Source organism: Gopherus flavomarginatus, chromosome 3, assembly GCF_025201925.1.
Source record: "Gopherus flavomarginatus isolate rGopFla2 chromosome 3, rGopFla2.mat.asm, whole genome shotgun sequence".
NCBI lineage: Eukaryota > Metazoa > Chordata > Testudines > Testudinidae > Gopherus > Gopherus flavomarginatus.
The window spans coordinates 48350777-48366495 of record NC_066619.1 but is presented as its reverse complement, the minus strand read 5'-3'; the positions used below and the strand labels follow the sequence as shown (position 1 = coordinate 48366495).

Genomic DNA, 15719 nt, shown 5'->3' with positions numbered 1-15719 from the left:
ATATACCAGCACTTCTTTGATATGAAATACTTATTATGAACTGCTTACAGACAATCTAAGACCAAGAGTTATTAACAGACATTATGCAGTGAATAATTACACTTTTCTCTATTCTGTTTGTTCTTTGTAAGCTGCTTTTGGGTCATTTGTAAGTGGGAAGGGGCTAGGAACTGAGCCCTGTGACTAGATCTACCCCAGAACCCTGCACCTCTGCGGTGGCCTGCATCCTGGTGGGGACCAGGGCCCAAATATGTCAGATACCTTCTCTAACACAATATAGTCACTCAGCTCTAAGTGCAGATGATTTTGAATAGTTGCTTAATTTCTTTCTTGGCAACCCTAAAAGGACTTTTCAGTATTACAAGGGTGAGGAGGTATCCCTAAATCACAGCTTAATTAAATATGGGGAAAACAATAATTATTTAGAAAAAAAGTTGTTGTTGTTTTTTTTTCAATATACAACAGGGAATATGTAATCCCTGAGGCAGAAGTCAAGTAGTTCTCTTTTGCATGGGCCCTTCCCATGCACAGTACCACTTTGTGTAAAGCAGTGCTTCTTAACCTTTGCAGACTACTCTACCCCTTTCAGGAGTGCAATTTCTCTTGCATACCCCAAGTTTCACCTCACTTAAAAACTACTTGCTTGCAAAATCAGACTTAAAAATACAAGTGTTACAGCACGCTGTTACTGAAAAATTGCTTCCTTTCTCATTTTTACCATATAATTATGAAATAAATCAATTGGAATATAAATATTGTACTTACATTTCAGTGTATTGTATACAGAGCAATATAAACCAGTCATTATATGAAATTTTAGTTTGTACTGACTTAGCTAGTGCTTTTTATGCAGCCTGTTGTAAAACAAGGCAAATATGTAGATGAACGCATTAGACTTGCTGGGGCCCAAGGCAGAAAGCCGAAGTCTCACTGCCTGGGGCTGAAGCCAAAGCCTGAGCAACTTAGCTTCACAGTGCCCCCTGTGGCATGGGGCCCCAGGCAATTGCTATCCCTAACACTGGCCCTGGCTTTTATATACAGAAAAACAGTTGTTGTGGCACAGAAGGGATATGGAATTTCTACAGTATGTTGAGGGGGCCTTGGAAAGAAAAAGTTTGAGAACCCTTGCCCTGGTAGACTTTTGTGTACCCCTAGGGGTACATGTACCCCTGGCTGAGAACCACTGGTGTAAAGCAATTGGCTGCCAAGGAGATATGTTTTGACTGAAAAAGTAATTCACAAATATAGGTTTATTATCAACTAAAAGCTCTTTAGTGAATCTGACTTTCTTCTAGGGCTGAGAGAGCAGATAGATCTTCAAAATGCAGGTACAATCAGGGGAAAATGTTACTGGATCATGGCATGCATTTCAAATCAGAGCAGAAGGTTTTAATGGGACTCTCCTGTATTATCTGAATGCTATTGTCAATGAAATTGTACTAGTCTTACAGTTCATTTGTTTCTCTCTACAGCAGAATTCCCCTCTCCATTTGGCTGTCCTCAATAATCACCTTCCTATAGTAATTAGCCTCTTGGATGCTAATCATGATATAAACACCTTGAATCAGGTAAGCAAACTGAATCAGAAACCGAAAGAAGAGATTGTATTTTCTTCACTTTAAATACAAGTGTGTATTTATTTTACATATCTCTTTAAGGGGTCAAAGTACAAAAAGGAGGAAGAAAAGGCAGTTGCCTCCGACTTATTTATGAGTGTATGATTCATTCCACACATTCTGCTAGTATTGTTTTAGAGTTGGATAGCAATGTGATATATATTCAGAAAATGCTTTCATTAATTTTTATTTGAATATTATATTTTATATTTAATACATTGCTAAAGCATATCACTCTTCTTAAGCCTAAAGACAAACCCACTGCAGTTAACTGGAAGAACATCTTATTTCCTCAAGAAAAAACTCTAAATCCCGCCCCCCTTTTTTTTCCTTTCAAAGTGATCTTCTACGGTGTATGTTAAATGAGGCAGAGGCTTGTAGGATCCCAGCCTCAGTCAAGCTCCAGTTAACTCACACAGTTGAAAACTTGATGTGATGCATAAAGTTTTGATCTGCACAGAAGCCTTTCTCTTGGTTAATGGGAACTTTGTGGAGATAGTTCCAGATTAGGTGTTTATTTGTCCTGGACAAAAAACAACAACAAAAGCCATGAAGGAATTCCATCAAAACAACTACATCAAGAGAAAATTAAAATTGCCAAATTAGACATTCAAGGGTTAGAAAATACCAGACTTAAGATTGCTGTGCCTCCTTGTGCATATGTTGTTTTCTGAAGAAGAACTGGGTTTTGTGGGATCTGCTGCTTTTTCTCTGTTGTATCTCTTGGATTGTATTTGTAATATTGTTACAAATCACCTGGAACCTGAGAGAGGCAACATTTTGCATATTTTTAAATTTAAACATTAAAAATAATATACAGTTTAACTACAGTAACTCCTCACTTAACATCCTCCCACTTAACGTTGTGCCAAAGTTACATCGCTGCTCCATTAGGAAACATGCTCGTTTAAAGTTGTGCAATGCTCCCTTATAATGTCGTTTGGCTGACTTTACAAGGGAGCATTGCACAAGTTCCTCTTCTCCACCTCCTGACCTCCCTCCCTCACTGCCAAACAGCTGTTTGGCGATGCTTAGGACTTTCTGGGAAGGAGGGAGGGAGCGAGTGGGGAAGCTGCCCTCCCCCATGGCAGGCAGGGCCACCCGGAACACAGGGGCTTTAGGGGCTACAGGGACCTGGGCTAAGGGGGCCCAGGACCCTGGCCTGCAGCTCTAAAGCCCCTTTAGGAGTGAGGCCCTGCGAGCACGGGCCGGAGGACTCAGGAGGAGCAAGGGCAGCCACGCAGGCAGCGGCCGAAGAGAAGCGGTACTTTCCTCTTCAAAGCTGGCCGGAAAGAAGTGGCGTTTTGAAGTGGAAAGTGCCACTTCTCTCCGGCCGCAGCTGCCCCGCTCCTCCTGAATCCTCCAGCCCGTGCTCACAGGGCCGCATTCTGAAAGGGGCTTTAGAGCTGCAGGCCAGGGCCCCGAGGCCCCCTTAGCCCAGGGCTCTGCTGACTCTAAAGCCCCTGCGTTCTGGGTGGCCCTGCCTGCCGACGGGGAGGGGGAGTGGAGGGAAGCTTCCAGAATTGTGGCTCCCAGAATCACAGCCATGGGAGTGGTGCCACACTGCATAGAGCCACCTGCACACCCCCATACCAAACAGGAGCTGCCCCAGATAAGTGCTCTGCACCTCCTGCCTGCCTCAGCCCTGAGCCTCCACACACACACACACACACACACACACACACACACACACACGTGCCCTCCTGCATCCTAACTCCCTCCCAGACCCCACCCTGAGTGCCCTTCCACACGCTAACTCCCTCCTACATCCTGCACCCCCAGCCCTGAGCCCCAGGAGGAGAATGGAGAAAAAAAGAATGAAAAACAGGGGTGAGGGGAGACAAAAGAGAATGCTCCCCCCATGGGGGGGCCCCAAAAATTAAGCTGAGCACAGAGCCCCACTAACTCTAAATCCGCCACTGGTGGGAGAGGGAGGAGCTCCCCCTCCCTCCCAGAAAGTCCTAAATGCTGCCAAACAGCTGTTTGGTGGCAGGGAGGTGCTGGAAGGAAGGAGGGAGGCGCAGGGACGTGGCATGCTCCGGGGAGGAGGTGGAGTGGGGTGGGAAGAAGTGGGCCTGAAGTGGAGCGGGGACGGGAAGAGGCAGACCTGGAGCATCCCTGGCAAAATCAGCACCTGTTCTTCTGGGAGTGGGGGAAGCTGCTGCTGTGCAAGGTGCTTCCTAGCATCCTTGCCTGCTTCATTTGCAGCGGGCTGTGCCTGTGTGGGGTAAGCCGGGGCACCTCCCCACCACAGTACAGTATAGTACTGTGCAGTATATAATGCCTTTTGTCTGCCCCCAAAAATTTCCTCGAAACCTAACCGCCCGCATTTACATTAAATCTTATGGGAAAATTGGATTAGTTTAACATCATTTCACTTAAACTTGCATTTTTTTCAGGAACATAACTACAACGTTAAGTGAGGAGTTACTATACATAATCCATGCTATTTCTCAAGTAATACAAGAAGTAAATGCTTCTGCAAACTTTTCTGGCCCATTGTATAAATAAATTACTTTTATTGTCTCTGGCACACTCAGATAAATACATGCCAGTAAGAGAAACTATACTTGTATTTTTAAAATTGTAGAAAAAGTTGTGACGTTTTATGAAGAAGAGTAAGTGATCATGAAATTAAAGACTGTATCATGGTGCATAAGCACAAGAAGGCAGAGTTAAGGTTGCATATGGAAACGTAACTCTAGCATTTCCTGATTCATGAGCATTTAGCCATGCAATCTTAACAATCTTTTATGCTAGATTTATAATGGATATATAAAGACATAAAAATCACTCTAAACAGACCCATAAACTTCATAAATTAGATAGGAGCATAGAATCAAAAAATATTCGACTTACATGGACCCTGTGGTCAACATGAGATGTTTCAATCCAAAGGTTGGTATCAGAATATATTGATTCTTATATGGCACGCCCATAAAATACCTCATCTGCAGTGAAGTGGTACTCATAGAGGTGTTAAATACTTTCCTATACTTCCAAAAAACAAAGAAAATCAAAGAATTACCTTTCAGTCTGATATAAGCAAGGGGCAAATGATTCCTCATGAAAAGAAAGTGGGAAATTCAGTTTGATTGTTAGTGGAGTGATTACTAGAACTGAATTCCAGTGTATGTTGAGTTAAAATTTTGTTTGGAATGTAATGCTCCAGAAAGGCCATGTAATTAGGCTTTATGTAGGTGAAGTGAAGAGCATGGGGGGGGGGGGGAAACAACAGCAAGATTCCCATCTTCAGGTTCAGGGAATGAAGCTGAAGTGTAGCACCAGTGGGACCACTGCTCCAGCCTGTATGCCTTTGTTCACAGTTTGAAGGCCACTGGACCTGCATGATTACAGATTCTGTGGATCCTTCTCTGGCTTTCCTCCAACGCCAATTTCAATGCCAAGGCTGGTTTGGAGACTTCTCTCCATAGAGTGTATGCTAACTTACTTAGGGAGACAGTGGATTTTCCATCCCTTTAAATCAAGATTGCATGCCATTCTAAAATATATGCTCTAGCTCAAACAGAAGTTATGGGCTCAATACAAGAATTGCTTGGTGAAATTCTGTGTCCTGTGTTATACAGGAGGTCAGACTGGATGACCATAACGGTCCCTTCTGGCCTTAAAATCAATGAATATATGAGAATTCCCCCAAGACTGTCCCACTACTTTCTCTCTGCATAGCTTCACTACACGGCTTAAGTAGCGTGAAGGGCCTTGAACAAAATTTCCTCGCAAGGTGAATTTCACCCATATTTACTGTTCGATGGTACTTAACTTATGCAAGCTGGATTCTCATTTCATCTGAACAGTCAGTAAACAGAATATAAAGTCCTGCTAATCTGCTTTTAATTCTCTCTCTCAGAAAATGTACCCTCCATGAAGCTGGTCAATTAAACAGGCAAAGAAAGGGTAACATGGGTAGTAATCATGATCTATAGATGGGCTTGCTGTTACTTTGAAACAAACATTTCTGATGGGAGAAATTTTAGGCTTTTCTCCTTTGCCAGTTCTCATCTATGTAAACACAAGTCATGTGTGCAAAAAAATTCTGCATATGTGACATGCATTGCTTTAGAGACTCAGTCACTCTCTTGTTTGTTGAAAGAAAATTGACAGTTTGATCATTCAGCTGTTACATGCCTTCATTCTGTTCAGGGTTTTCCAGTGAAGTGCATGCTCTCATCATAAACCTTTGGATTTTAATCGTGTGTGTTTTATTTCTAAAGGGACACTGGTTTATTTCACTTTTTTGTATTAATCCCTGCAGAAGCAACAAACCCCTCTCCACGTGGCAGCTGATCTTGGCAATGTGGAACTAGTGGAACTGCTGCTAAAGGCAGGCTGTGATCTCAAGATTGCCGACAAGGTATACAGTACTGCGTTATTCACTTTGCAACATGGTTATGTGATCGTTTTGATGCCCCTCTCGCTGAAGATATGGAGGTCACTGTTTCCAAACATTCTTCCTAAAACAAGCATGACTAGAATGTAGCTGTTATGAAGAGAGTTCCCCTTTAATACTGTCATGGGGCTACAACTCAGAGAGATCTGAATGTTTCAGTGAATAGCTAGTTGTGAGGCCAAATGTGATGAAATCCAATGTACTTCAAAACTAAATCCATTGAGAAACATGCAGCAAAGGCCTACTCTGTTATGGGGTTTGTGTTACAGACCTTGCTATCAAAGAGCACTGATGGAAAAAACGTAAGACTCACAGGACAGAATAAGAGTTTGCAGATGTAATAGCTACATGTCTGGAGACAGGTTCACTGCCAGTAGAGGCATGTGCTTCTCTAATTAATTTCAGTGGAATTGTGTCTGTTTACACTGCACTGGTGCCCCAAGCCATGTCTTCATTAGAGACTGCTTTGGAAAAACAGAGCCATAATTTGTAATGATTTGTATAAACACCACAGTAAGCAAAAAGCATCAAGTGTTTTCTTGCCCTGTTATTAATTTGGTGATTGAGCTGGATACACTGACGGTTCTAGGGCCCTGAAGTGTCTGGCAAGCAAATGTAGCTCTTTAGTAGCTTTTTTAAAAATTAAGAATAAACCGAATTGTTGACAATACAAGTTATTTCCTTATGTAAAGCTTCCCTGACTGAGTTTGAAACTGATGTAGCTTGGCACAAAAATAAAAAGCCAAAATCGATTCTATGAAAGCCATTTGTTCCCCACGTGAGAAGAGACCCATGACTCAGAGGGAGGATTACGTGGCTGATGTGTTCTGTGAGGCTGCGGTAAGATACTGGTATGAGATGTAGTCTTCACGTTCGATCAGCCTGTGGTCTGTCTACTCTGAGCCAAGAATTGTGGTTCCCATATCAGGCTTAAACCAAGATTAAATCCTGTTTGGGTAACACAATCCCTGGCCCATTGCCGACAAGCCCTTCACCACCTGAGAGATCACAGTGCTTTAAACGTATAGGTGAGAAGGCGAACAATGAAAATAAATATTTTGTGCCCACTTCAGCATAAAATACCCTTATCCTTCTGGGCCAGGTTACACCCAGACTAGAAGTGCTTCTTGGCTGTGAGCTGCAGAGTAGTGTAGAAGGAACATCACAAATGCTCTCCCCAGCTGCATTACTGTTAGTTCTTGAGCTAGAAGCTTCCCGCTCTGTGCACTGGACAGGTTAAGTGGTTGGGGACATTGGCATCTATGGGGGCTTGGGGACTGGATTGGTTTGCAACTGGGTGAGTGGGTCAGGGGTACTCCCATCCCTATATTAGGGAAAAGGCAGCCTGCTTGGATTGACCATGTGTTGTTGCCAGGCCCCTCTTCCCTCTCGCATCTTGAGTCTTCAGTTTTTCCGGCTAGAAAGGAGGTGATGGGATGGTCCTAGATATGTGTTGTTACTTCTGAGTGCACAGAGGATGCTCCGTTCAAACCTGTTTCTTTCTCCAGATTCATTAAAATTCTACCTTGGTTATTGGACTCTTCAGTGGCTAGGAAAGAACCCCCCCCCCATTTGTCAGGATGTCATGTAACTTGTTGAATAGAGTAACAGGTGTCCTAATGGCATGAACATATATTAGAGAAGGCAGGATTGCTCTCCTGTGAATAGGGAGTGACCAGGCAGATGAGAGTTCCAGGAAGTTCTTAAGGCCCTTTGTCTTTTCTCTTATGTAGAATGTTCTCTTTCTGATGAGGATTTTGTGAAATGTAAATTCCTGGGCTCCCAAATGGGCTAATTATAATGATCTTGAAAGGAGCTGGGAGCTAGAATTCAGAAGGTATATATTAGCGAACTTGATAATAGCTGGAGTGTAAAAGTGCTTTGTAATTTAATTTCTGAGCCCTCTAATTAGAGGCTGATTTCTTTCAGTCCTAATGTGAAAGATCACCTCCTACACCTTAACAGGTGGAAAACATCTAGAATACTTATATGCAGGGCAGCTGAGCTAAGTGCAAATCCAACACCATAAAAGGATTACAGAGATAAACCAGTAAAGTCAAAGAAGCATTTACATGGGCTTTGAACTGTTAGTAGCAGAGATGTATTCAGATAGATTAAACAGTGCTCTGTGGCTGGAATGAAAGCAGTGGTTCTTATGCGTTTTGGTGGCTGTACCAGACATAGAGCACCACCTCCTAGTCAGGTATGCGTGCTTCAACCTGCCAAGAAGTTGCTCCACCCGGTCATCAAACAGCCCATGTCCTTTACAGGCTAGAGTACACAATAGAGAATGAGAGGTGAGTGGCAGCAATATACCAGGGTCCGGGACATAAGCTTGTTCTTATGCTAGGGGCTTCTCAGCCCTACTTTAGCACCACAAATATCTGAAATGCTCTACTGGTCCATTTGCAGGCTTCTGGAATGAACTGAACTAGAGGGCTCCAGTTTACCCAGAGTAGCGAGATTTACTTACTGTTACTCTGGAGACATAAAATTATATTGAAACATTTTCTTTGCAAATGCAGATGTCAGGGCTTAGTAAACAAAGATTCCAGATTCCTGCCATTCTGCTCATCACTTGGACACATGCTGTAACTCGCTCTCTCTGTTTTCAGCAAGGAAAAACTGCTCTGGCTGTCGCATCCAGGAGCAACCATGCCCTCATTGTTGATATGATTATTAAAGCAGAAAGGCATTACACCTTGAAACAGGTACGAAACAGCTCTGTCTTTCCAAAGGGGACGGTAGCTGAAGAAGCAGATTCTAACCAGATTTAAAGCTTCTTCTGCCTCAGATGGTTCCCTTCTTGCCCATCACCAAGTGTCACCCACTGTTTACGAAATTCAGAAGAGTGAGTGCAGGATTGGAGAGTGCAGATTTCTAGTCCAGGTTTTGCCCCTGACATGAGGCCTTGGGCACATCCCATTCCTTCTCTGCCACATGGAAAAAATTGCAGAGGTGACAACATAAACCAAACTTCAAATTGTGGCCACGAAGTCCCAGGAGCCAGGATGTTCCAGATCCAGGCTGCTCCTCTGAAAATCAAGCCCCACCTATTTTAAAAAACCAACCAGCCAAAAGCATTAACTAGGGCAGGCCTGCACAACTCGTAAAGCGGCGAGGGCCTTGTTACTCCAAAGAAAACAGCTGAGGGCCGAACCACCCGGCCCCACCAACCCCACCGCCAGTGCCGCCAAGCCCGCCCCCGAAACACAATACTACCCCCCCAGCACCACCCAGCCCTCCTGAAATACTCCTTCCCCCACAGCACCACCCACCCCTTGGAAACAAACCCTCCTTCCCCAGCGCTGCCCCACTGAAACAGCCGTATTGAACCTTGGTAATATGTTATAGCGGGGCCCTAAGGTAGTATAATTAAGGTAAAAGAAAAATGTCTTTTTGCTAGAAGTAGAATAAGATCTTCCCCCAACTTTGTAATCAATTGCCCTGTTGAATGAATGAGGTGTGGATGAGGAAGGCGTGGAAGGCAGCATCTCCAGACAGCTGCAACCCTTGAAGAGGGGAGGGAAGCCAGACCAGATCAGTAGAACAGGTCAGCCACTGACTCCTCAGCCCGCCCCCCCAGCTCCCGCCACTGCCCATCCACTTGCCTCCTCAGCCCCCCACCCCCTGGCTCGCCTACTCACCCCCCGCCACTGCCCACCCGCCACCACTGTCTGCCCACTCGCCTCTCAGGCCCCCCACGCCTCCCCTGGCTCACCTCTTCACCCCCCGCTACTGCCTGTCCGCCTCTTCAGCTCCCCTCCCTCACCCGCTGCTTGCCTACTCACCCCCCATGGGCCGCACAATGAGCCCACCTACTCATCCCCCGCGGGCCACACAGTGAGCCCACATGGGCCGCATGTTGTGCAGGCCTGAACTAGGGGTATGTCTACGTTGGAAACGTCAAAGCGCTGCTGCGAGAATGCTCCCACAGCAGCGCTTTGAAGTGGTCGTGTGTGAAGTCCTGGTAATCCACCTCCACGAGGGGATTAGCTCCGAGTTGGGAGCATGGCTCCCAGCGCTCACAGCTTGTCTACACTAGCGCTTTAAAGCGCTCAGGCTTGCTGCACTCAGGGGGCTGATTTTTCACACCCCTGAGCCAGCAAGTTAGAGTGCTATAAAAAGTAAGTGTAGACAAGCTCTAAACTTCAATTCAGTTAATGTGCCTCTCACTGCATTCTCATCTGGCCCGCCTCCATTTCTTGGCATCCAGCGAGACATTTCCCCTTGCTGAGAGACCCACCCTGAGATAAGTATCAGGAAGTGCACTTATATACTGCTTCCAATGCACACACCTGATCAGACAATGGAACCACCTGCCTTTTGACAATGTTTGCTGGTTCTTACTAGTTCCTTGGAAATATAAACAGACTGAGAAAGAAATTCAGTTGCCTGCCTCCTTGTTACACTTCAGGGTGTAACTCTGCAATCTTTTCTCTGCTTTACCTCTGCCTATCATTGCTAAGCTATTACACAAATAAATTACTTGTCATTCCTTCATACTTCCTGATAATTAATGCTGCAGGGAACTAGTGCAGGTAGAATAGAGTTCTTGGGGATATCAGTCCCCGAACTACACAGCTTGTGTGTGTCTGATTGGGTTTGATTCAGCTGGAATCATTGTCAGTTACACTATTATTCCTTTCAGCTTAAAAGGGAAGAAGAAAATATGACAACTGAGATAGCACTAAAGAATATTCCTTTCAATACATTTACTTAACTGTCTGAGGAAAAGAAAAGATGTTTAAGCAGGTGTTGTTGTGAAACAGTTGAACAGATGTTAGGAAATAAAACCATAGTGCTTCTACCACATTATCTGTAGCCAAGTATCTCAGTACAGATGGGCAAGGGCGTTGGAGTAGCAAAAATATTACTAGTATGGAACATAAGCTGCTAAGAAATAAACAAGTAGTGGTATTACAATATTTTAACTGTCAGAAGGGTAGCCCTGTAAGTCTGGATCTGTAAAAAACAACACAGAGGCCTGTGGCACCTTATAAACTAACAGAAGTATTGGAGCCTGAGCTCTCATGGGTGACGAAGTGGGTATTCACCCACGAAAGCTCAGGCTCCAATACTTCTGTTAGTCTAAGGTGCCACAGGACTCTGTCAATATTTTAACTATTTTTTGAACCATTTTTTTAAGAGTAACACTTTTATTAAATTAAAATATCCTACAACCCTAAGCCATACTTTGGATGCTTTGGACAGCTAATATCTTCTTCTCCTGGAACACTGTTCTGGGGTTTAAAATATTCATCCCACTTCATTATGAGCAGAGTTAAGCACATACTTTAGTCCCATTGAATTCACAGGCTTAGATGCTTTGCTGAACTGGGGCCTTACTGAATGTCTGCAGTAGAGGTTCAGTTCTGGCCCTTTGATGTCAATGACAAAACTCCATTGTTTTCCACCCACCCTTCCAAGATTTCCCAGTGGTGCTGCTCCATTAGGAAGTGCTCCAAGGGTCCAGTGTGTTCTGTTTCTAACCATGTCATCTAACTCTGAGAAACAGTCTACACATTGCTATGGTTAACTTGCCAGCAACCAGCACATTGTCTACACTAGTGCCCTCACTAAGGAAGTTGAGCCAGTGGTAGCAATGGTGGGAAACTTGACAAAAAAGCTAATGTAGACAGACCATAAAACATGGCTTAAACTTGTTTATTCTGTCCACAGAGGCAAGAGAAAACATCTTATATGACTTAGTCATAATTATGTTTAAAAATTGTAATTTTTGAAGCAGACAGGGCCCACCTACAAAAGCATATTAATAGTAAATCTATAGCAAGATTGCTGGTGAAAGCAGCATTTAATTTTACAAGTATCTTCATATATTACATTTTAACTCATACAACAACAGGCCTTAGGTCCTGTCCACTCTACAGTTAATTTTGCTCAGCCGTGTTTTGAGATTAGTAGCAGGTGCCCTAAACAGTGAGGAAAAGGGATTTACTCCCCCCTGAGCTCTGCTGGCCAAACTATGATAACAGGCTACTCTTTAGTTTGTCTATACTAAGAAAATTACCTGTTGCTAACAATGGATGTCAAAATACACAGCTGAACGTGTTTTAACTGCCAAGTACAAATGTTCACTATTGTTTCTGAATCTGTAGTTAAAATTTTTGCAGCTTATTTAACATCTTTGTTTTCTTTCTAGGAACATCTAGAAAACCATGTTGATGCACCAGATTTTATTCTATCCTTCAAACAGGATCACAGTGCACAGACTAAGCAAATCCGTTCCTGCCTCTGGAATCTGGCTTACAATCAGTTAAAACCCCAAGAATGGAAAAAGCTGGCCCTGTTCTGGAAGTTTACAGAGGAGCAAATTAAAGCTATTGAAGAACAATGGACAGGTAATGAAATGCACTGATCGGGTACAGTAGTAAAGAAATAGCTTAGGTGAAGACATGGCTGCTGGGAGTTAGTCAACTCTGACCTAGTTTTTGACATGAGTTCACAGCTACATGATTTCCTTGGTCAAATGGGGACATTTCACTCAAATCAAATTCATGATATTTTATCTGATTTTTTAAAATTAACTTTAATTGTGAATTAAATAAATTTCACGTTAACACATTCTGTGAGACCTCACTCATGCACCTGCTTCAGAATTCTCAGGGAACGTTGGCAATATCTCCATATTTTTTAGGAAAGAACCATATAGTGTTGACAGTTCACAATTTTGGCAGCACATACTGCATTCTTTGCTAGTACACCATGGTGTATTTCTATACATTAAAACAAGTTAAAGGAATAAATTTATTTTAAGAACCATTAACCTTGATTTTTCCATTCGCTTGAGTGAAAAACTAGTCTTTCACCTTTGGAAGTCTTAGTTTCCATCTTGCTTATAGGTCAGAAAGGAAATGAGTGCATGAGTAGAGTTGGAGGAACGCCGTACAGCCTGGGAGCTTTTACAAAAGCAGCCGAGACATCAAGGTATTTTACTCCAAGCATATGACACAGACATGTATGTTGTATATTGCATAGGAAAAAAAAGCTATAAGGAATATGGACACCGAATGTTGCTCATCTGGTTACATGGTGTATTGCTGGCTCACCGGAATCCAGTCAAACATATATATGAAGATTTGGTGCATGTAGGATTTCAACAAGTAGCTGGTAAGCTATTGTTTAATATCCAAGACAAAGCTATGTGCAGCAGATGCTCCATAAGTGCAGTCCTGTAAAAGAACAAGGCTCCTTATTAGATCTGTAGTTATGGGGATTTTTGGCTTGACTGGGCAGAAGAAACCAGTAACGTTACTTTGGGATTTGGAGGTGGGGGGATGGACAGACTTGTTTTACAACAAACCCTGTTCCAATTGTAGTGGCATGCCTGACATGGGCAAAACTGCCTATCTGGGAAGGAGCCATGCCTGTCTAATAAGAGCATTTTTCCGTCTTGCTTTACAGAGAAAATCAGAGCTGAAAGGAGCACTGAGATGGATTCGAGGAAATGTGCAGTTTCATGAACTTTTTAACAGAAGCTGTCATAGGCTGTAAAAGCAGCAAAGAGTCCTGTGGCACCTTATAGACTAACAGACGTTTTGGAGCATGAGCTTTCGTGGGTGAATACCCACTTCGTCAGATGCATGTAGTGGAAATTTCCAGGGGCAAGTATATATAATAAGCAGGCAAGCTAGAGATAACGAGGTTAGTTCAATCAGGGAGGATGAGGCCCTGTTCTAGCAGTTGACGTGTGAAAATCAAGGGAGGAGAAACTGGTTTTGTAGTTGGCAAGCCATTCACAGTCTCTGTTTAATCCTGAGCTGATGGTGTCAAATTTGCCGATGAACTGAAGCTCAGCAGTTTCTCTTTGAAGTCTGGTCCTGAAGTTTTTTTTTGCTGCAGGATGGCCACCTTAAGGTCTGCTATAGTGTGGGCAGGGAGGTTGAAGTGTTCTCCTACAGGTTTTTATATATTGCCATTCCTATATCTGATGTGTCCATTTATCCTTTTCCGTAGATACTGTCCAGTTTGGCCGATGTACATAGAAGAGGGGCATTGCTGGCATATGATGGTGTATATTACATTGGTGGACGTGCGGGTGAATGAACCGGTGATGGTGTGGCTGATCTGGTTAGGTCCTGTGATGGTGTCGCTGGTGTGGATATGTGGGCAGAGTTGGCATCGAGGTTTGTTGCATGGATTGGTTCCTGAGCTAGAGTTACTATGGTGCAGTGTGCAGTTACTGATGAGAATATGTTTCAGGTTGGCAGGTTGTCTGTGGGCGAGGACTGGCCTGCCACCCAAGGCCTGTGAAAATGTGGGATCATTGTCCAGGATGGGTTGTAGATCCCTGATGATGCATTGGAGGGGTTTTAGCTGGGGATTGTATGTGATGGCCAGTGGAGTCCTGTTGGTTTCTTTCTTGGGTTTGTCTTGCAGTAGGAGGCTTCTGGGTACACATCTGGCTCTGTTGATCTGTTTCCTTATTTCCTCGTGTGGGTATTGTAGTTTTGAGAATGCTTGGTGGAGATTTTGTAGGTGTTGGTCTCTGTCTGAGGGGTTAGAGCAGATGCGGTTGTACCTCAGTGCTTGGCTGTAGACAATGGATTGTGTGATGTGCCCAGGATGGAAGCTGGAGGCATGAAGGTAGGCATAGCGGTCGGTAGGTTTTCGGTATAGGGTGGTGTTAACGTGACCATCACTTATTTGCACTGTGGTGTTTAGGAAGTGGACCTCCCGTGTAGATTGGTCCAGGCTGAGGTTGATGGTGTGGGGTGGAAGCTGTTGAAATCATGGTGGAATTCTTCCAGGGTCTCCTTCCCATGGGTCCAGATGATGAAGATGTCATCAATGTAGCGTAGGTAGAGAAGGGGCGTGAGTGGACAAGAGCTGAGGAAGCGTTGTTCCAGGTTGGCCATAAATATATTGGCATATTGTGGGGCCATGCGGGTGCCCATAGCAGTGCCACTGATCTGGAGATATATATTGTCATCAAATTTGAAATAGTTGTGTGAGAGTATAAAGGCACAGAGCTCAGCAGCCAGTTGTGCTGTGGCATCATCAGGGATACTGTTCCTGACAGCTTGTATTCCATCTGTGTGTGGGATGTTTGTGTATAGAGCCTCTACATCCATGGTGGCTAGGATGGTGTTTTCTGGAAGGTCACCCATGCACTGTAGTTTCCTCAGGAAATCAGTGATGTCACGGAGATAGCTGGGAGTGCTGGTGGCATAGGTCTGAGTAGAGAGTCCACATATCCAGACAGTCCTCAGTGAGAGTGCCAATGCCCGAGATGATGGGGCGTCCAGGATTTCCGGGTTTGTGGATCTTGGGTAGCAGATAGAATAACCCTGGTCGGGGCTCTAGGGTTATGTTGATTTGTTCTGGAGTTAGTGTAGGGAGTGTCCTGAGTAGATGCTGTAGTTTCTTAGTGTATTGCTCAGCGGGATCTGAGGGAAGTGGCCTGTAGAATTTGGTATTGGAGAGTTGTCTGGCTGCCTCCTTTTGGTAGTCAGACCTGTTCATGATGACAACAGCACCTCCTTTATTAGCCTCTTTGATGATAATGTCAGGGTGGTTTCTGAGGCTGTGGATGGCATTGTGTTCTGCACTACTTAGGTTATGAGGCAAGCGATGTTGTTTTTCCGCAATTTCTGCCTGTGCACATTGGCGGAAGCATTCAATGTATAGGTCCAGACTGTCATTTTGACGCTCAGGAGTCGTCCATATGGAGT

At 44.0% G+C, this 15719-nt stretch overlaps 1 protein-coding gene across 2 annotated transcripts in view; it reads left to right on the top strand.

Annotated features, from left to right (window-relative positions):
• The window catches only part of ANKDD1B (ankyrin repeat and death domain containing 1B), a 38386-nt gene extending 24770 nt beyond the window's left edge, over nt 1-13616 (top strand). The window contains exons 10-15 of one of the 2 annotated variants that reach the window (XM_050944604.1): nt 1476-1568; nt 5890-5988; nt 8640-8735; nt 12188-12386; nt 13024-13155; nt 13450-13616. In XM_050944604.1, the coding sequence (XP_050800561.1) occupies nt 1476-1568; nt 5890-5988; nt 8640-8735; nt 12188-12386; nt 13024-13155; nt 13450-13508 (678 nt within the window). In that variant the 3' untranslated portion in view covers nt 13509-13616. Of the gene's footprint in view, nt 1-1472; nt 1569-5889; nt 5989-8639; nt 8736-12187; nt 12387-13023; nt 13156-13449 lie in introns of both variants that reach the window. The other variant, XM_050944603.1, reaches the window with a different exon arrangement.
• The last annotated feature ends 2103 nt before the right edge of the window (nt 13617-15719 follow it).